The 21,360-nt window shown below is 30.3% G+C and overlaps 1 protein-coding gene across 1 annotated transcript in view; it reads left to right on the forward strand.

Annotated features, from left to right (window-relative positions):
- The window catches only part of LOC139498506 (signal transducing adapter molecule 2-like), a 34,250-nt gene extending 15,398 nt beyond the window's left edge, over positions 1–18,852 (forward strand). Inside the window, exons 5-16 of the mRNA XM_071286918.1 lie at positions 743–828; positions 6,463–6,529; positions 7,394–7,469; positions 8,604–8,734; positions 9,663–9,748; positions 10,391–10,485; positions 11,124–11,209; positions 11,992–12,082; positions 12,762–12,816; positions 13,879–14,044; positions 14,974–15,152; positions 15,778–18,852. Of these exons, the coding sequence (XP_071143019.1) occupies positions 743–828; positions 6,463–6,529; positions 7,394–7,469; positions 8,604–8,734; positions 9,663–9,748; positions 10,391–10,485; positions 11,124–11,209; positions 11,992–12,082; positions 12,762–12,816; positions 13,879–14,044; positions 14,974–15,152; positions 15,778–15,958 (1,299 nt within the window). The 3' untranslated portion in view covers positions 15,959–18,852. The remainder of the gene's footprint in view (positions 1–742; positions 829–6,462; positions 6,530–7,393; positions 7,470–8,603; positions 8,735–9,662; positions 9,749–10,390; positions 10,486–11,123; positions 11,210–11,991; positions 12,083–12,761; positions 12,817–13,878; positions 14,045–14,973; positions 15,153–15,777) is intronic.
- Positions 18,853–21,360: the final 2,508 nt, after the last annotated feature.

Below are 21,360 nucleotides of genomic sequence, written 5' to 3' on the forward strand. Positions count from 1 at the left end.
ATGTTTATGATGTTAGGCATTAACAAACAATATAAACTTTATATACTGATTTCACTGTAAGTCTCACTGATTTATATATATGTAATAACCAACAGGATTGCTGAAAATCAAAACTGTGGGGAGTCATATAGATAAAGTATTCATAAAATATGAAAACAGCATAAAAATTTGTTAAAGTTAAACTTGCATGAATCTGCAGCAACTTTAGTTTTGTGAACTTCCTAATTTAATATCTTTACAAAGAAAATGAAACTTTCAAATCTGATACCCAGCAAAGCCATAAAGACAAAAGTGTTGATCATCAGTATGACAGCCTTCCAACTGAAGTCTACAAATTACCTATAACTGATTAACAAAAACTATACAGATTTCATGGTCACATATTGTATAAAAAGTGTTCAGTCTTTGTTTTCAAGCTTTTCCCAACAATTACCATTGAAAAATTCGCAGAAATACTTATATATTTTTCTAATAAGAGTTTATTGAAAAGTCAAAGGTTTACATCAGCAATATTTTAAACATTTCGTATTGAAACAAACATTATACACAGAATGTAAAAATTTAACAGACAGAAGCTATTTCACAGTGATGTAAATAAACAGTAGACACTCATCGCTAGATAACATTTATTAGTACCATCACAGCGTACCATATATGTTTGATGAATCTGTCTCAAGCATTGTTTAATTTTTTGATACTTTGCTTATATACATTAATTGATTATTTGACATTGATTTAATAGGCACATCCAAAAGTTGCCCAAAGACTGAAGTACATGGTGAAGAAATGGACAGAGATGAAAGAATTCAAAGATGATCCATCTTTAAAGTAAGTTATTGAAAACTGATTGTGAAAGTAATATACTTTGACCACATGCTATGTCTTGACATTGCGCGAACTTGAACTGAACAGTAGACTTGGTCAGTGCTTTGTAAGGGGTCGTAATGCAAATACAGTAGATTCCGGTTATTTGCATAGCCTATTTGTCAGACAAAATTATGCAATAAAGCGGAGTATGCTTATATCCGAAATGCCAAATGACAGAGTCAAATAACATCGATAGAACAGATCAGTAAAAGAAATCCCTGAAGAAAGATGAACGTCTGTAATCCATATACAATATACTGAATGTTGATTTATTCTAATAAAAAATGTATGTCTACTCTAATGTCATATGTGTTATTTTATTTTGTTTCTTTAAATAAAGATTATAAACACATTTCGTTTTAGTTTATTTGCATTCAGACTTTCCTTTACCTGGGATACGAAAATAAACTGCTCTAAAAATAGATTTGTTTCTGTGACCCATATGTACAATGTACATTGTTAGGCTTTGATTAAAATAAAATTTTAAACAATACTTCACAGTTTATAATTATTTTAACAATAGATGTGTAATGAATTGCTGTTGATATGCAGTTGGGCACTGAAGTAACAACTTGTTAGTTTCGTATATGCAAAGCAGTAATGGTGGGGCCCTTGACGGGTTAATTGCTGGACACAAGTGTTAAAAGTGAGAAAATATAATAATTAAAAGTAAATGCTCTTTTCATAAAATATTAAAAACAAATGATTGATGTATAAAATTCTTTAACCATATGTAAATGCCCTATAATATTAACATTAATACAGATCACCCCAAGCCCAAATGAGTTCACATTGGTTATGATCGATAATTAGCAGGAGTTTTTGTTTTAAAAATTAACCCCAAATGTAATCTATGGACAATTGTTTAAATCCAATCAATTTTGATTACCCTTTGAAGTAGAATGGTCAGTGTTTTTACAACAATTATCTGTTTGACATTTTTATGACCTCGAGGCTTAAAATAGAACACGGGAAACTTTACCTGTGTAGACATTAAATCAAATTCCATAATATAAACACGAAAGAAACTGTTTTAAAACTTTATTTCAATGACACAAAAGTAAATATGAAATAATAACGAAAATAAGGTTGCATTCAAGAAAAATATACTTACCAAATGACCGTTTCCGGTCAAAAATCTCGTCAGTTTTATATAAGCATATCTAGACGGCAATAATTTTCTATGCAATAAACCGAAAGGCCACTTGTAGAGCTATGCATATAACCGGACAATTTAACATTAGATGAATGGGAAATGGTTTTGTGCAGGAGAAAACTATGCAATTAACCGAATTATGCTATTAAGCGGTATGCAATTAAGTGGAATCGACTGTACTACTGAGTATTTTATTTATGAAGTTTGTAAAGTTTGTAAAGTAAACTTTTGTTGCAGAAAGCTCGACATAGTGATACGGCGGCGTTAGCTAACTTTTTAAAAGCTTTATATTTTAGAAGGTGGAAGACCTGGATGCTTCATACTTTGTATATAGATGCCTCATGTTACGAAGTTTCCGTCAGTCACATGTCAAATGTCCTTGACCTCATTTTCATGGTTGAGTGGTCAAAGTCAAGTTTTTATACGACCGCAAAATTTGAAAAATTTTTCGTCGTATATTGCTATCACGTTGGCGTCTGCGTCGTCGTCGTCGTCGTCGTCGTCGTCCGGCGTCCGAATACTTTTAGTTTTCGCACTCTAACTTTAGTAAAAGTGAATGGAAATCTATGAAATTTTAACACAAGGTTTATGACCACAAAAGGAAGGTTGGTATTGATTTTGGGAGTTTTGGTCCCAACATTTTAGGAATTAGGGGCCAAAAAGGGCCCAAATAAGCATTTTCTTGGTTTTCGCACTATAACTTTAGTTTAAGTTAATAGAAATCTATGAAATTTTGACACAAGGTTTATGACCACAAAAGAACGGTTGGGATTGATTTTGGGAGTTTAGGTTTCAACAGTTTAGGAATTAGGGCCAAAAAAGGGCCAAAATAAGCATTATTCTTGGTTTTCGCACAATAACTTTAGTTTAAGTAAATAGAAATCAATGAAATTTAAACACAATGTTAATGACTACAAAAGGAAGGTTGGTATTGATTTTGGGAGTTTTGGTCCCAACATTTTAGGAATTAGGGGCCAAAAAGGGCCCAAATAAGCATTTTCTTGGTTTTCGCACTATAACTTTAGTTTAAGTTAATAGAAATCTATGAAATTTTGACACAAGGTTTATGACCACAAAAGGAAGGTTGGGATTGATTTTGGGGGTTTTGGTTCCAACAGTTTAGGAATTAAGGGCCAAAAAAGGGCCCAAATAAGCATTATTCTTGGTTTTCGCACAATAACTTTAGTATAAGTAAATAGTAATCAATGAAATTTTAGCACAAGGTTTATGACCACAAAAGGAAGGTTGGGATTGATTTTTGGAGTTGAGGTCACAACAGTTTATGAATTAGGGACCAAAAAGGGGCCCAAATAAGCATTATTTTTGGTTTTTGCACCATAACTTTAGTATAAGTAAATAGAAATCTATGAAATTTAAACACAAGGTTTATGACCATAAAAGGAAGGTTGGGTTTGATTTTGGGAGTTTTGGTCCTAACAGTTTAGGAATAAGGGGCCCAAAGGGTCCAAAATTGAACTTTGTGTGATTTCATCAAAAATTGAATAATTGGGGTTCTTTGATATGCCGAATCTAACTATGTATGTAGATTCTTAATTTTTGGTCCCGTTTTCAAATTGGTCTACATTAAGGTCCAAAGGGTCCAAAATTAAACTTAGTTTGATTTTAACAAAAATTGAATCCTTGGGGTTCTTTGATATGCTGAATTTAAAAATGTACTTAGATTTTTAATTATTGGCCTAGTTTTCAAGTTGGTCCAAATGGGGGTCCAAAATTAAACTTTGTTTGATTTCATCAAAAATTGAATAAATGGGTTCTTTGATATGCCAAATCTAACTGTGTATGTAGATTCTTAATTTTTGGTCCAGTTTTCAAATTGGTCTACATTAAGGTCCAAAGGGTCCAAAATTAAACTAAGTTTGATTTTAACAAAAATTAAATTCTTGGGCTTATTTGATATGCTTTATCTAAATATGTACTTTGATTTTTGATTATGGGCCCAGTTTTCAAGTTGATCCAAATCAGGATTCCATATCAAGTATTGTGCAATAGCAAGAAATTTTCAATTGCACAGTATTGCACAATAGCAAGAAATATCTAATTGCACAATATTGTGCAATAGCAATTAATTTTCAATTGGAGTTATCTTTCTTTGTATAGAATAGTAGTTGATAATATATGTTGGAAATTTGCCAGACATGACTATGATGTCATTTTCTATTTTTATTTGCCAATAACTTTATGTAAATAACTTCATTGGAAATTTGCCAATATAAAATGTTGCTGATGAAGCTTTTTTTCCTTATCTTATCTAAAATGTTTTAGATAATGTATGTTGGAAATTTGCCAGACATGACTATGATGTCATTTTCTATTTTTATTTGCCAATATAAAATGTTGCTGATGAAGTTTTTTTTATTGTTTTATACAATAAACAATGTATATTCACTTTTACTACCAACCAATCTTTACCATTCAGTGATAACAAGCACTTTATTTTACATTTTAATATTTTATGATGTATTTAAAAGAGTAGTTATTGTTGCAAACTCCATTAGAAATTTGAATTGATATCAGTTTTGGAAAAAGGGAAACAGGGATGTGAAAAAAGGGGGGGGGGGGGGTTTAAATTTTTCTCATTTCAGATTTCATAAATAAAAAGAAAATTTCTTCAAACATTTTTTTGAGAGGATTAATATTCAACAGCATAGTGAATTGCTCAAAGGCAAAAAAAAACTTTTAAGTTCATTAGACCACATTCATTATGTGTCAGAAACCTATGCTGTGTCAACTATTTAATTTTAGATTTAAATAAGAAGAAATCTTTAATTGATTTGTAAAATCTTGACATTTGTTTTGTGTAAAAAAAACCATGTAATGTCAAAAATTTGATCACAATCCAAATTCAGAGCTGTATCACGCTTGAATGTTTTGTCCATACTTGCCCCAACTGTTCAGGGTTCGACCTCTGCGGTCGTATAAAGCTGCGCCCTGCGGAGCACCTGGTTGAGTTTTGGTCTTTTTATCTAATACTATATGCCATAGCTCAACTATATTTGGTGTATGGAAATATTTTATGATCTATATGCCAGTCGCGCAGGTTTAATTTGACCTTGACCTCAATTTCACGGTTCATTGCTCAGTGTTAAGTTTTTGTGTTTTGGTCTATTTTTCTTAAACTATAAGTAATAGGTCAACTATATTTGTTGTATGGAAGCATTGTTAGCTGTACATGTCTGCCTGGCATGGTTCATCTGTCCTTGACCTCATTTTCATGGTTCATTGGTATTTGTTTAGTTATCTTGGTTAATGTTAAGTTTATGTGACAGTTTTTAATAAAGCTTTATACTTAGGACTATCAACATAATATCAATGATTAGTAAAGAAGGCGAGACATTTCAGTGTGTGCACTCTTGTTATTGATATACCGGTAATAAAAACTGCCAATCCAACATGCATTGTTTAAATTGTATTTCGTCATATTTCATTATATTATGACACAAAAAATTACATCCATCCTGAACTGATCTATACTCGTCAAAATCTATTGGGACTCACCATTTCTAAAAGTGATGAGTCCCAGGACTCACCATGAAAAATTCCTAGTGAGAACCCTGGTAAAGTTTCAAACTCATGAGAAAAAAAAGCATTGTCAATTTTGAAATTGTAATAACTATCTATCTTGTCTGAGGAAGATATTGTTACATTATCCTTCTCAACCTACTTACTTGTTTAAAACCTATGTTTTATTTAGTAAGCGTTGTAAATACAGTTAAGAAATTCATTTTTGTTAAAAACATTCTCAGATCTTGACAGTTTTTTTCATAACACAGAGAAAATTGATCTGGATATTTTTTGTTTTGTTTCTAACCAGTTGTCCAGTATAGATTATCGCAAGTTGAACAACAGATCATCATTTTTAGGTGCTACATATTGGATGTTTTTGCCTTATCAAACATGTCTTATTAATCAGTCTTTTCTGAAGTTTTCATTACTAAATATATTTTATCACCTTGATAAATACATCATTCTCAGTTTGTTTACTCTCATTATTGTAATTATATATTATGTTATTTTGCTATAGCATTATGTTTGCTTCTGCACTGAAATATATTCATTCATATACAACAGCATATTTGTGTTTTAAAAGTACACACTGAAGTTCCTGCTTTTTTGTTATTTTTACCTGTTCAACGTGGGAGTGTACACTGAGTAGTCAAAAGTTCAGATAGTTTCCCTCTGACTTCCTTTGGAGTTCACATACCATTTTGTTTCTTTCATCGAAAAAAATAATAGAAGATTCAAAACTATTCAAAAATCAGTTATATAATTTTTGTATTCCACAATTTTACAAAATGCGAGATTATGAATTCAAGTGCACAAGAGTAGACTGTACACAGTGGGTAGGTAGAAAAAATAAATATGCATGAGATGTAATGCACATGCATATATAATGAATGCACATTCTTTGTTTTTTTCAGCTTGGTACCATCATTTTATGATAGTTTGAAGAAAGAAGGTGCTGATTTTTCAGACCCTGATGCTACAGTAAGTTTTTATTTAATTGATGAGGCCAAATAAATAATATGTGTGTTTCTTATTTCCCTACCTACTTTATATTTTAAGCATAGAAATAGCCTACCTTAAAGTTTTTTGGGTAATTTTATTCAATAAGCACTGTTTAAGTCGGAATTTCTCTCCCATAAACTAAAATTTGTAAAATGATACAATATCCCTACCTTCCTACCCTTTTATTTTCTAAGATGTAATAGGAAACACACTTATTATTTTATTTGGCCTGATTATAAAAAAGATGATGGGGTATAATTGCCAATGATACAACTCTCCACAAGAGTCTAAATGACACAGAAATTAACAACTTTAGGTCATGGTATGGCCTTCAACAAAGAGAAAATCCCATATCGCAAAGACAGTTTCAAAATGCCCTGAAATCACAAATGTAAAAGAAATGTGGTATGAGTGCCAATGAGACAACTCTCCATCCAAGTCTACATTTGTAACAGTAAGACATTATTCGATTGTCATATCATCAAATGTGACAAAAGTAACCATGGTAACAGGCAAGTTAAAGAACCCAAATAACGCTTCAGATGAGTTCATTGATAAAATCGATTAACCATCTTTGATTTTCATACAACTTGATTATAGCTTTTTAAAAAACAGGTACATGTATTATGAAGCAGGTTTTCATTGCAGATTTGTAACAAATTAAGAAAATCAAATTCATTGAAGATAAAAAAAAAAAAAAGCATTGACAATGTGATTCTTATTTAGTTCGATCAATTGGATCTTTTTAACACAGCTTTTATCCACTATTGTTTTCAAAAGAACTTTGTGTTTACTTTATGAAAAAAAGTCACATGAACTAACACAGAATTTATGATTTTTCAGCCAAAGAAAACTGTGGTACTTAGTGCAGATCCTAATGTGGTACAGAGTCGTGAAGAAGAAGATGACCTCGCTAAAGGTTTGTTTATATACTTTGTGTTACTTCATCGTGTAAAAAATACAGCATTGCACCAAAAAATGTATAGTTTTATGTAACAATTTAAACATGTTAAAATTGTTTTGCTGGTAGTAAATGTCTTCTTTTTTTTTTTTAGATTAACTTGAAATTTTTCTAACATATTAAAAGAATGAAAACACTGAGGAAGAAAATTTAAATCTTAATATTTTTTTTTAAATACATAAATTTGTCTTAAATTCTACTGAAAATTTTGCTGAAAGTTCGTTTTCACTCAAGATTAAATTATAAGATGGTATTTTACTTAAACCCAAATAGTTGTATAGAGGTGTAGTTTTGATCTTATTGTTTTGACAGTTGAAAATCTCTTAAGATGGTACCCAACACTTTCACTACAATTAATTTGGCTCGATTAATTTTCATAAAATTTTGTCAAAGTACTTACTTTAAGACTTTAAAAAAAATATAAAAATTTAAGGTGGGAGATAACTCTGTAAAATCAGCTAAACGTTTTAATTACATTGTGTTGTAAAGGGAATATTAAGCTTCTCAATGATCAAAATAAGTGTTTGTCAAACTTCTATATAACCAGTGTAATTTTTCTGATAAAACGGTTGGTTCAAATTTTAGGAAATTTTTATATATTTTTATCAAAGGGTCAAAGTAAATACTTTGTCAAATTTTTATGAAAATTAAACGAGCCAAATTAATTTTAGTTAAAGTGTTGGGTACCACCTTAAACAGACTGTTTAACAACTAATTTTCAAGGGAAAAAATATGGTACTAATGTAAATTGTCATGAATATGTAAAGCTAGGATCTTTCTTTATTTAATTACATCAAATAAATTTGAAAATGACGGAATTTAATTGCCACGAGAGGACCTAAAAGGGTTAAACGTGAAATAAAGAATCTGCTAAAATAAGTTGCTTTACATTACATTTACAAAATATGTTGCAATGCAAACTGGTTAATGATATAAATGACATCAAACTTCATCTGGTTATCTTGGGATATGGTTTCAGTTCTTTAAATATTATTCCTTCTGTCTGCCATACCTTAAGCTGGTATATTATAAGTAAGCTCTCAGTCCATTTTGTTAAGTGTAGATATAAACTGTCTTGCTTTATTTTTTTAGCTATCCAGTTATCATTACAAGACAATCAAAGATCACAGGTGAAAACCCAAAGTCTGTATCCCACAGGAATGACTGGTTACCCTTCAACTGATGTCTATGCTTCTAGCAGTAAACCAAAGGAACTTAGAAAAGTAAGGAAACAGTTGATTATACAGCAGCCCTGTTGTAATACATGATTCATTAGTTTTAGAATTGCATTGTAATGTAGATAGATAAAACATGGATATTTAAGAAGATGTTCATGTTTCCAACTTTTGACTTCAGGAATACATAATTTTCCACATGTCACCTTTTCTCAGTCTGTGGTAAGACATTCTGGTACTCGGTCAAGCTAGAGTAGTTTAAAGAAGTAAAATCAAGTTATAATCAGTGCAATTTTGGGGAAAAAGTAACTTTTTTATTATGTTTTTATGCCCCATTTATGAGCATTATGTTTTCTGGTCTTTGGGTCCATTCTTTCGTTTGTCCATCTGTTTGTCCCGCTTCAGGTTAAAGTTTTTGGTCGAGGTAGTTTTTGATGAAGTTGAAGTCCAATCAACTTGAAACTTAGTACATATGTTCCCTATGATATGATCTTTCTAATTGTAATGCCAAATTAAGAGTTTTTACCCCAGTTTCACAGTCCACTGAACATAGAAAATGATAGTGCGGATGAGGCGTTCATGTACTATGGACACATTCTTGTTTATACTGAAAAAGAAAAGCTTAATTTGATAATTGCATTGCCAGTGAAGAGCAGAATAATTAATACAAATTACTGTTTAGCAGGTTGTTTTCGTAGGTGTAAAACTTCAAGATTTTCATTAAATGAGGTATATGAAATATTTTGGCGGTTTGAAAACTTTTATCATTACCTTTGCATGAACACTTTTAAATTGACGGAATTTATCTAAGGTATTTTGTTCTATCCGCCAAAATAAGCAAAAATTTACACCCTGCTAAATTAACCAGGTATGATATAAACAAATTTTTAATATTCATTTAATATGCAATATCATTAGAAAACAGTAAATTTTTCATCTTCAAAAAGTTAGATATAAATTGCATTTCCACTTTTAGGTGAAAGCTCTTTATGACTTTGAAGCTGCTGAAGACAATGAGTTAACCTTCAAAGCAGGAGAGCTTATAAGTGTAGTCGATGACAGGTAAGGAGAAAAATATAACATACACAATTATTCCTTTAACCATTGAACTTAAATGTATATTTTTAGTCAATAAAAAAACAGTCTCAACTGTTCTTAACTTCTTTTTGTAACTTTATTGGGGTGTAAAAGCGTTGACCGAAGTACATTTTGTATGAAGCGCGGAAGCGCTTCATTCTAAAAATGTGCGCACTGTCAACGCTTTTACAACCCTATGAAGTTACAAAAAAAAGCATTCAATACTTATAATTACATTTTGTAGCTATGATCATGAAAACACCATTTTTTTTTATTTATTTAATTCACCTGTGCACTTTTTTGTTGGACCACGTGTTATCATTAATGAAAAGTTTTATTGAGTAATGCAATTGCTTAAGGAATAACACATTATGTGCAGTTAGCCAATCAGAATAAAGTATTATAATGAAACATACATCTAATGTAATTATTGTAAGATGATCATGCATGACATCCTTCAGAGTGACTGTGTACAATACACATCTGCTTACAAAACACACCTGTTTACAATACACACCGGCATACAAAACGCACACTGTAAAATACACACATGCATACAACGTACAATACACACAAGTATCTCCATATATATAAAGGTGTATTTAATTGATAATATTTCTGTTTCAGTGACCCTAACTGGTGGAAGGGTTTTAACCACCGGGGAGAAGGATTGTTTCCTGCTAACTTTGCCACAGCAGATCTTACTGTTGAACCTGAGGAACGTAAGTATTTATTTAAACCATTTCCGATTGTGTATCCTTAATCAAATATCAAAACAGTCAATTAAGTGCTAATGTAATTCATTAAAAAATCTCTACAGATCACACTTAAATTTTCATTTTGGGCTATTCCATAAAAATGTATGAGGAAGGGTAGGAAGGAACTTTTAAAATATCCCTACAACCAAGAACCATTTATATAGATAATTTTGTATAATGGTGATAGATGCATCCTGAAAAAAGACCCATGACCCACATTCAATAATTAAATTTTGCTTCCAACCCTCCCACATACATCTTAATGGAATATTCCTAATTAAAAGACTTTGACAAATATTTTATCAATTGAAAATTAAAAGTTTGGTTATAAGTGCACTGTTTTGTGGCAAAATTTACCATCCTGTCTCATCAGGTTTTCTTGAATCAAATGGTCACATTTTTAAGCAGATCTGTTGCCGCTCTTTCAGGGGGAAACGAAAAACTTTTTTGTGTCATTTTTAGTCATTAATAAGTATGAAAATACAGAAATATAGGCCAAGATTCATACATGAAAGTTTGAACACAATGGAGAATTAATTTTTATATCTGCTTTATAAAAGATTGAATTTGTAAATATCATTTACATCATTATATCTTTACAGCGGAACATTTGAAGAAAGTGCATTTTAATGAAGAGGTACAAGTCAAGACCGTAGAAACTGCTCCAGAAGATGTTGAAATTGATGAGGTAATTGCAATTGAGTTCATATCATCTTGAATGATGTTCATATAATTGAAGGGGTGATTTAAGGCAAGTCTCAAATTTTGTTGTCAGAGAATAAGCTAATTGGAACTACATCATAAAAATAAATTTACATAGAATAAATGTTGCAAAAAAATACTACAATGTAGATACAATTTTATTTAAGTTTTAATATGATTTCAACTGCTTGGAAAATTTTCAGAAATCAATTTGTACAGAATGTACATTTGTACTTTAACCCAGTGAAGCCAAGGGAGAAAACAAAATGAAAAGAATATTGTGAAATTTTAATTCGTATAATATTATAAGATGATCTTTAAATTTTTATATACTGTAAATTCAGCAATTATTGCATGCATTTATTATTGCGATTTTGATGCTTTAGACTAAAACAGGGGTTTTTTTGGTGTTTTTTTTTTTTGCGATATTGAGGAAAATCCTGTTTTATTCATATTAAAATGTCAAAATGCGAGTTTCAACTTTTGCGATTTAACCCTGTCGCATGTTTGGCAATAATAAAAACATCGCAATAATTTCTGAATTTACAATATTGTTTTCAAGAGGCAAAACCAAATAAATTTGAAATGTATTGTACATATTTTTGTATGCTACTCTTTTGAAATGTGAATCAGGCTTCATTTCAAATCTTCTAATAAAATAAATAAGATATGTTTGTATGTCCATCCTTGTATTTGTAGATCAATTCAGTTGATGTACTGCTAATTTTCAGTTTGACTAAATGCAAACTTTTGTACATTATTAAACAGGAAAAGATAGATAAAGTTTTACAGTTGATACAGAATGCAGATCCTACAGGAGAAACTCAACCAGATTCTCAAGAAATGTTACAGCTAGAAGGTATTATAAATTGGTGTAAAGCAACTAAATATTCTCTGTAGAACAAATATTTATTGTGCTATATATATCTTCATGTCATACAGATCTACTTATTTGGCAAGTGTTTCAGTTTAGTCATATTGCAACTGTGAATAGTAATTCTCTGTAACCACCATCATTTCTGACATTGATAAGTACTGTAAATTCAGAAATTATTTCGAGTTTTTTTTTAATGCCAATAATGCGAATGAGTGAGAATTGCAATAATATGGACTCATATTCTATACCTGATTCATATTTCTGTATGCAGATTTTCCTCACATCGCAAGAATTAATCTGGCATTTTTGTACAATATTTCAAAAATCGCAATAATAAATGCATGCATTAATTTCTGAATTTACAGTAATGTTTTGTAATAGTCACTTAATGGTTTATATTTAGACTTTAAGATATGCTTTATGGGATAGTTGCTGGTAGTTGGTGTGAGGAAATCATTTTAAATATTTTGACTGATCAAATCAAGGCATATTAATTAACTTTTATGACAGAATGCTAGCATCCCATTGGATAAAATTTGTATTTATAAAAACCATAATAAAATATATTGAACACTATGAATTATTTAAGTAGCCATAAGTTCTTGTATACTACATTTATTACTAAAGGTTTAAATATTAAAACCTCACTTATTATTTTCAGAACAGTGTAAAGCAATGGGACCTTTAATAGATTGTGAACTTGAGAAAATAGACAAGTAAGTGACTTTGTTTAGACTGTATATAGAAAATATTTAACGGCAAATTTTGCATCATGTGTTCTCTGATCAATATAAGAAATACAGATAAGGTGTATGATTGGCTATTAATGAGACAGTCAGAATCAAAATGATCTGGATTTAAGCAGTTAAAGGATAATATATATTAAGCCTTTAACAATGAGCAAAACACTGTCTGTATAGGTAGCTCAGAAAAATCCAAATAAGAATAATATGAAATAATTCAACTGTAAAAACTACTGGCCTATATATATATATTTAATAACAAAATAATTGATGTAAAAAAATAATATGTTCACTTAATCACATGGTATAGTGTGCCAAACTTTTAACATCTTTGTTTGAACAATTAGTGAATGTGAATATTGTTTTCAATTTTTCATTGAATTATTCATTCTAATTTTATTCTAAAACTTTTAATAAAGCATATTTTCTCACACAATTGTTAGAAAAAAATAAAACAAAAAACCACTTAAGCCGCATTGCATTGGTCAGAATATGAAACGATTCAGAAAAGCATTAATTCAAATAAATATTTTTTCCATAAGTCATGGTGGTCAAGGGGTCAAAGTTGGTAAACTCCTGTTTCACCAGCCTGTCAATACTAAGGTTAAGATTTCGAATTCTACAAGTGGTAGTGTGCCAGACTTCAATCTTAATGGACTTGGATTGTTAATTTTTGTACCAAAGATTAATAGTTTGCTTCAGCTTCCTCCACAGGGGCAGATCCAGTCATTTAAAAAGGGGGGTCCTAACCCAGGACAAAGGGGGTTTCCAACTTCATGTCCCCATTCAAACGCATTGATCATCCAAAAAAAATTGGGGTTTCCAACCCCCGAAACCCCCCCCTTTCCTGGATCTGCCACTGCTCCAATATAAAGAACTGACAGCAACAAAATAGCACAATAGCGCTGTGATGAATGTGATGTTAAACACCAATCAATCCATTTATCAACAGTCCATGTACATCTTTCTGGGTTTAAATAAAAAATTGGATATATTTATTTATGATTGAAAGTTAATTTTTTTATCAATTTACAGAAAATATGCTGGTTTGTGTGAACTGAATACCAAGATAATGGAGTCCTTGCAGATGTATCACAATTTGATGAAGGAGACTCCAACACCATATATTAAAGGTGGCATGTCCACAGGACCTTATTCTCTACCCATGCAGATGCCACCCCCTCAAGATTTTTCTAGTCAAGTAAGTGGAATTGTATGATAGTTTAGATTATTTTAAGGAGTAACAGTTCTGCCAACTTTTCATGAAGCAAATGCGTGAGATTTAACCAAAATTGAAAAGATCAAAGAGAAAAAACAATAGATCAAAGGAAAAGGCCACCAAAAAAGCATAAACATGCATGAGTCTCACACTTAATGCTTGAGACTTGGCAGCCCTGGAGTAATATAACATGCTGGAATTTAAGACAGTTTTTTTTCTTTAAAAATACTGTATAAAACTTCTTTAACATGCACACGCTGCATTTTAAGATGTTAACATTTTGTTTCCTTAAATTGATATATTTTGTTTGTTGTCACAGTTTGGTTTATTTGGCACTTATAAGTTTAAATAACCAAAATTTAACACATCAAAATAAAATATTCTTCAAAAAGATATATGCAGCACAAAAATTCTTTGAAATGCATTTGCTGCAATTCAAGGTTTAAAATTTTGTTCTTTAAATGTGATATTTTGGCTGAGTCATGTTTTGCTTACTGTTAATTCAGAAATTATTGCAATGTTATTATTATTGTGAAAAATGTGACAGGTTTATAATCGCTATACTTAAAACTGGCATTTTGAAATCTTATATATGAATCAGACAGGCCTTTTCTAAATAAATAAAATCGCATTTTAGTCTAAAATCGTAATAATAAATACACGCAAAAATTTCTGAATTTATAGTATTTGGCACCTTAGATTAAACACCAAAACAAAACAATCTTTAAAAGATAAATTCATAATTTCAATAATCATAAGTAAAATATTTAAATCTTAGCAATAATTATGCAAATAGAATAAAAAATAAAGAGTTGCCATATATATTTTTATAAACATCTAAAATTCTAAATACTGTCAGGTTCTTTTAATATCTTGGATATTATTTTTTTTCCTAATTACTACATTTTCAGATGTATAATGGTCAACCTCAATTCATTCCTCAAATAAATGCACAAGTTGGAGGTCAAATGACAGTGCCAAGTCAAGGGCAAATGCCACAGATGACAACCCAAGTTCAAGGCCAAGTGCCACAGATGCCACAGCCTGCACAAAATTATGGTCAGGCACCCAACTCACAGAATTACTCAAGGTAAAGTCATATTATTATATATTATTGAGATATTTGTAACAATTGATTTATTTTTGTGAGAAGAAAAAAATCTAAGATAAATTTTTGCAAGAATGTAAGACTTTGAAATCCCTTATATGAATGCATTCAGGAAATAAGAAAATCTGGAAAGTTAATCCCTGTAAGGTTAAATAGTAAACACAAAATAAAGTGTCTACGAAAAATATTAAAGTTGTTTCGACTGTATTAAAGAAAAAAGAAAGATTACGAGGTATCCATCCATAACAATAAATCAGAAAAAGCACCAAAAAAAGCAGTGATTTTATTGCTGTTGTATGAATTACTTTTTTAATTGCGTCTGTTTCGTAGCACACAATATTTATATCTGGGTTTAATTGTTTTGCTGGATCTAACAAGTCAAAATAGTGATCAAGGAAGAAACTGTGTTGAGAGTTTGGAAAAAAGGAATTCAAAAATAAAAATAAAAAAGCAATGAAATATACAATTCAAAAATACACTATCAGCAGTATATTGGCATTCAGATAAAAGATAAAAGTATGTTCAATACAAAACAAAATTGACAACATAGAGAATATGAAACAAATTAAGTTAAACAATTAATTTATATAGCTATTTTCAATTTCAGTAATGCAACAGACCCACAGCAAATGTATAGTCAGCCACCTGTTCGACCAGATGTCCCTAGTGTTCAATCCCATAATCCTCCACAGAATAACATCCAATCACAGCCGGTGTTACAAAACAATTATAGTGTTCACCCAGTACAGCAACAGTTTTACCAGCCTCAGCAACAACCATTGTTATAACAAAATATTTGTAAACAGAAAATAATTGATTATTTTTAAAATTTGAGTGGGTGTTTCTATAAATAGAAAAATGAAGAGTTGAACTTTTGTAAGTGCAACCATTTTGCAATAAAGTGGAATGATAGTAAATGAACCACAATTAATAAAAATATATGAAGTAACTTAAAAATGTAAATAAAACTTTATCAAAATAGACCATTACTGGCATTTTAAGACTATTTGGGGCTGTCTGACTGCATTCAGATGAGATCATTTAAGGCAAAAAAATATTGAATAAAAGAAAGGATTTGTGGACAAAATTTCTGAATTTGGTATAGATGTGTGTTGAAATAAAATAATCTTAGTACTTCATTCAATGTTGCTTAATTTGCAAAAATTGTTGCATTTTATTATGTGAGAAATAAGTTCAATTACAGAAATGATAGTCAATGATGAAATTATATACAAAATCATAAAAGCTAGCTTATACATGTTATACTTATATTTTCAGGATAATTCAATTTATCAAAGGACATTGCAATTGTTCAAATGAATAAATTAAATGTCCATTTCTAGTGTTCTTTGTAATTAACCATTCCTAAATTATCTTCTAAACTGAATTTTAGTTTATTAAAGGTGGGAATGACAGTATTAACCATGTTAGCAGTAGCTTAGCATGCAGGAAACCATTTTTTTCTGAATTTTTTTGTAACTCAAATCAAAGTTATACTTCATGACATGACCATATTGAAAAGTCTTTTAGAACTTTTAACATATTGAGTACTGAGAATAGTAGTGAGATTTTTTTTTTGAGATAGAGGAGCAATTGCTTCTCATGTATAATCGACGTGCAATGGGTGAGCCTGAAATAAGAGTGGAAGTTTTGCTTTGTTTTGAACATGCATTGATCAAACTTCAATTATCAAGCATTCTTTCTGAAATCATTACATCCTTCAATAAGCTAGCTTATAATTTTTTTTTCTTTTCAATAATTTTTACATTGTTCAAAGAGATGTGAGGAAAATGTCAACGAGACAGCAATCAAACAGGAAGAGTTGACATTTTTTAAGTTCACATATTGTAGATTAATATATTTATTTGTGGGCATCAATTTTCTTGGTTTGGTTTTACACAAAAAATAATAAATCCATATTACATTTATATGATATTGCTGTTTTTTTGCCAATTTAACACTAGAGACTACTACAATAAATATAAGACAAAGACCTCGGAGTCTGTATGTTTCACCTTAGCAATTCTAGTTTTAATAAGAACAATTGTAAGAAAAGATTTGTTTTTCAGAGGGTCTCTCCTTGCTAGCATGTTCAAATGGAACAATTATTTTTTTTACATTGATTTCATACAACTTATAATATCTGAACGATTTGCAAATAGGAATATGTCTTTGTTTTGTAGAGTTTCTGATGTTACAAGTAGGACGTCTGACATTTTGTGTTTTTAGAATTGTGTTACATTTTACACTTGTGAATTTGTAAAATGTTTAATTTTTGATTGGGTCATTTTCACATTTTACTGCAATTTATGACATTCATCCACAATTTCTAAATAACTTATCATAAGTCAATGAAAGTCCAACTCAAGTCACAGTATATGAGTTGCCTAATAAAGATTTTATTCATTTCATTTTGAAACTCATCTGAATTCCTATAATTTATGTCTATTGAGTAGTAAAACAAATTTCCTTAATTTTGTTTGCCTTTATTATACCCCTGCTAGCAAATTTTTAATCCTATGTTCAGTATTTTAACCCGTGGATGGCCATGTTTTACTATAACATAACTTAACCAATGGAAATCTATCTCATTTAATTAAATCTTTGAGAAAGGGGATTATGGTTGATATAAGTTTTCTTGAAGGTTTTCCGGATTAGCTGGAATTCTAGATTTTGACATTTTTCCCATGTATATCTGAACTAAATATTGATTTTTTTACCTGATTTCTGGTTGCTGGCATCTTTTGTGCTTTAACCCATTTGAATACAAGACATAAAAAAGTGAAGGAAATAGCTATAACAGTTGTGTAATATTGAGTTATCCCATTCTAGGTGAATACTTTATTTTGTCAACTACCTCCCCCTCTTTCCCCTTCTTGAGGTTGGTGTATTTTTTGTGTCCTGAAAATCTAAGAGTTTGAATTTTACGTTTTAAATACAGACTGTTTTAATAGTGATTGACTTAATATTTGGTACCTAAATACATGTTTAAGTGCCCCAATGCCTTCCTTCACATGTTTTATTTTCAAAAATACTAAGAAAATGTTGGTGTTTTTTTTTCCAAAGTAATAATTTCTATATTTTTGAAAATTTTTGAAAATGCCTGTTCAAAATGAAGGTATATATATTTGTTTAAGTTCCAACCCAACTGAAGATATACTTTTAGAAAGAATTTGCATCTTGACATATATTCATTCCTTTTGTGATGTTGCTTGAATTGTAGAGCTTGACATATATATATATATATAGAAACTTTTGATAGCAAATTTAAATTTGTGTGAGAAAGTCTTATCAAACTTCATTTAATGTATTTCAGTCATGAAGACAATTTTCTTTCAGTAAGGGTTTAACATGAGGAACAAAACATGTCTCCTAAAAATAAATTTTCTTTCTCTACGTACTCCTGCTATTAAATAGTATTTAACTGAATGTTTTTATTAATCATGTTTTAATACATACTCAGCTTACTACAATGTTACACTGCTAAGCTGTTTTGCATTTAAGATATTGTGGGATAAAAGATACATATGATAAATGTGCCATGCACATGTGAAATAGAAGATATATAACATGTTATTTATTCATGTATAATTTGTTATACCAAAAATATTGGTATGTTTTATGTGATATGTTGTAAAATTTATTGTATTGTAAATAATCCAGAATAAACCATGATCTTATACATTTGTTTTAATTTATTATTAATTTCTTATTGAAAATTATAATACATGTATTTTTTCTTTACTGTCAGAAGACATCAGAAGCTGTTACTGTAAATTCAGAAATTATTGTGTGCATTTATTATTGCGATTTTCTCATATCAGACTAAAATGTGATTTTAATTTTTGCGATTTTGTAAAAAAATCATGTTTAATTCATATAAAAATTATTGCGATTATAACCTCGTTGCATTTTTCGCAATAATAAAAACATTGCAACAATTTCTGAATTTACAGTAATTAATTATCAAAAAGTCTCTCTCAGGTCAAGGATCACCTGGATGGGGTCATTAATCAGCTGTCAATTTCATCTTTAAAGACCTTTCAGCAACTGTAAATGTAAAGAACAGCAAAAAGTGTTGTTCCTTTGATATAAAGCTTTTTTTATTTGTGTTAATTGCCACTTTCAGTGACTTTGCCTGTATTATGTGGACACAGGTTTATTGAAGGAGGAGCTAAGCTTAGTACCTGGTTAGAGTCTAGGCATTTGGAAATAGACAGTCCTTGTCAAGTTTTAAAGATCAGAAACAAATGAATATTGTCACAAGCCAAGTTGAACTCACGACATCAGTGAACACTGCAGACTGACACCTTTCACACAGCTAGGCCATCACATATCTATAATCCACTTCATTTCTGTAATTTCCAAAACTGTATATTCAGATATTATTGTGATGTTTTTATTATTGCTAAAAAATGTGACAGGGTTATAATTGCAATAATTTAAACTCGCTTTTTTTGGTTTTTTTGTATGCATTAAACAGGATTTTCTCAATATTGCAAAAATAAAAATCGCTTTTTAGTCTTAAATAACAAAATCACAATAATAAATGCATGCAATAGTTTCTGAATTTACAGTAAATGAACAATGACAAAAGCCTTGGTGATCAAGTAGTGTTCTAGTATATCAACATCTATGTCACTGGTGGTACAGTCAAACTAGTAGTATTTGTAAAGGTTAGTTAACTGCTTGCAGACAATACTCATATCATAAAACATCTTGATATACTCAAACAATGAAAATGATCACCATAAAATTTAATGATTACTGTGGCAATCTATCAAAACAAGAACGAACACTGCCACTGCAAGTTTTTTAATAAATAATTGGATAAGTTGTGAAACAAGCTTATTTCCGTCTGAAAATTTGTTACAAGTTTTGCTATTTTGTATGCAAGGTATTGTTAATGTTCATGTTTATATATACAGCATGTGCAAATATGTAGGATAATCTGGACCATTTTTTTTCAATAGATTGGCCCACTTTTTGAAGTTGAAGTTGTTGGTAGTCATGATCAGTATGGTATGTAGGCTTGGCTTCGCCTTGATTTTTCTTAGATTTGACTCAGTTGACAATGTTAACAACCTGCATGCTGTATTGCCCACAAGGCTGTTGATTTATATTCAGGTAAATCTTTGGTAAGTATAGATTATCTGGTTTTGTACACATTGATATCGTAAAATACCAGACATGAGCCACAAGCTGAACCAAGTGAGTGCAGAAAACGAGACAAAAATCTTCACAATTGTGTCAAGCAGCTGATATTTTATGATATCTATATACAAAGAAAACCCGATTTTCTGTGTATCGTTCTGTTACTGGTCGTTTTCCTCTCCGTAAGACAGTTTTACCCTTTTCGAAAGCAAGCTTGTTAATATTTCTCACACTGTGACGTTGCTGAAAATGCCTGCTTGTTTTAAAGCCGAGATACAAAAAAAACGGAGTGACTGAGCAGGGTGATATAGGAGAAGGGAAGGAGGATAAATCTTGTTTATGCCATGCCAGAAAAAAATTGAGTATTTACAATAAGTAGTTTTTGAATAATAGAGAAAATGGGTGAGGGATATAAAAGAAATGATTTTACCAAAAACATAAACATCACATATCAACTTTTTGTTTTTAAAATTTCTTAGATATGTATTTTTTCAATCTATTATAACAGGGAAGTTGAAATAATATGCATTTTGTTCTTAAAAAAGAGAAAAATCACAAATTTACAAAATTGACAGCATGGTAAATTTGACATTCTAACATGACGTCCTTCAAACGCTTTGAGTACACACCCGTGGTAAAATATGAATATATTGCCAGTGCTGTTCCGATTGTACTCACTCCCACGTCATATGCTTTTTTATGAATGAGATACCCGACGTCATAGAACAATGACGATAGAATGTAAGCATTTTACGGGAAAATACACGCTTGTGAATCCGAAAATCATCACAAGGAAACATACACAAATGATGCTAAAATGTGGCAAAAGCCCTTTATTGTACATCATATAAGACATATAAATAAATTATCATTCAAATTCATCCAAAACTGTCTAAATACATTATTTTAAATAGTTTAAGCATGTCACTAATGCAGTTTGCTCCGTTCTTTTACGCTAGTTTATTAGTGCGTTTATTTATGGGAACGGCAAATATTTGCCTACACCTAGAGCGCTTCGATCCAAAAGAATTGCCGT

This window comes from Mytilus edulis, chromosome 12, assembly GCF_963676685.1.
Source record: "Mytilus edulis chromosome 12, xbMytEdul2.2, whole genome shotgun sequence".
Taxonomy (NCBI): domain Eukaryota; kingdom Metazoa; phylum Mollusca; class Bivalvia; order Mytilida; family Mytilidae; genus Mytilus; species Mytilus edulis.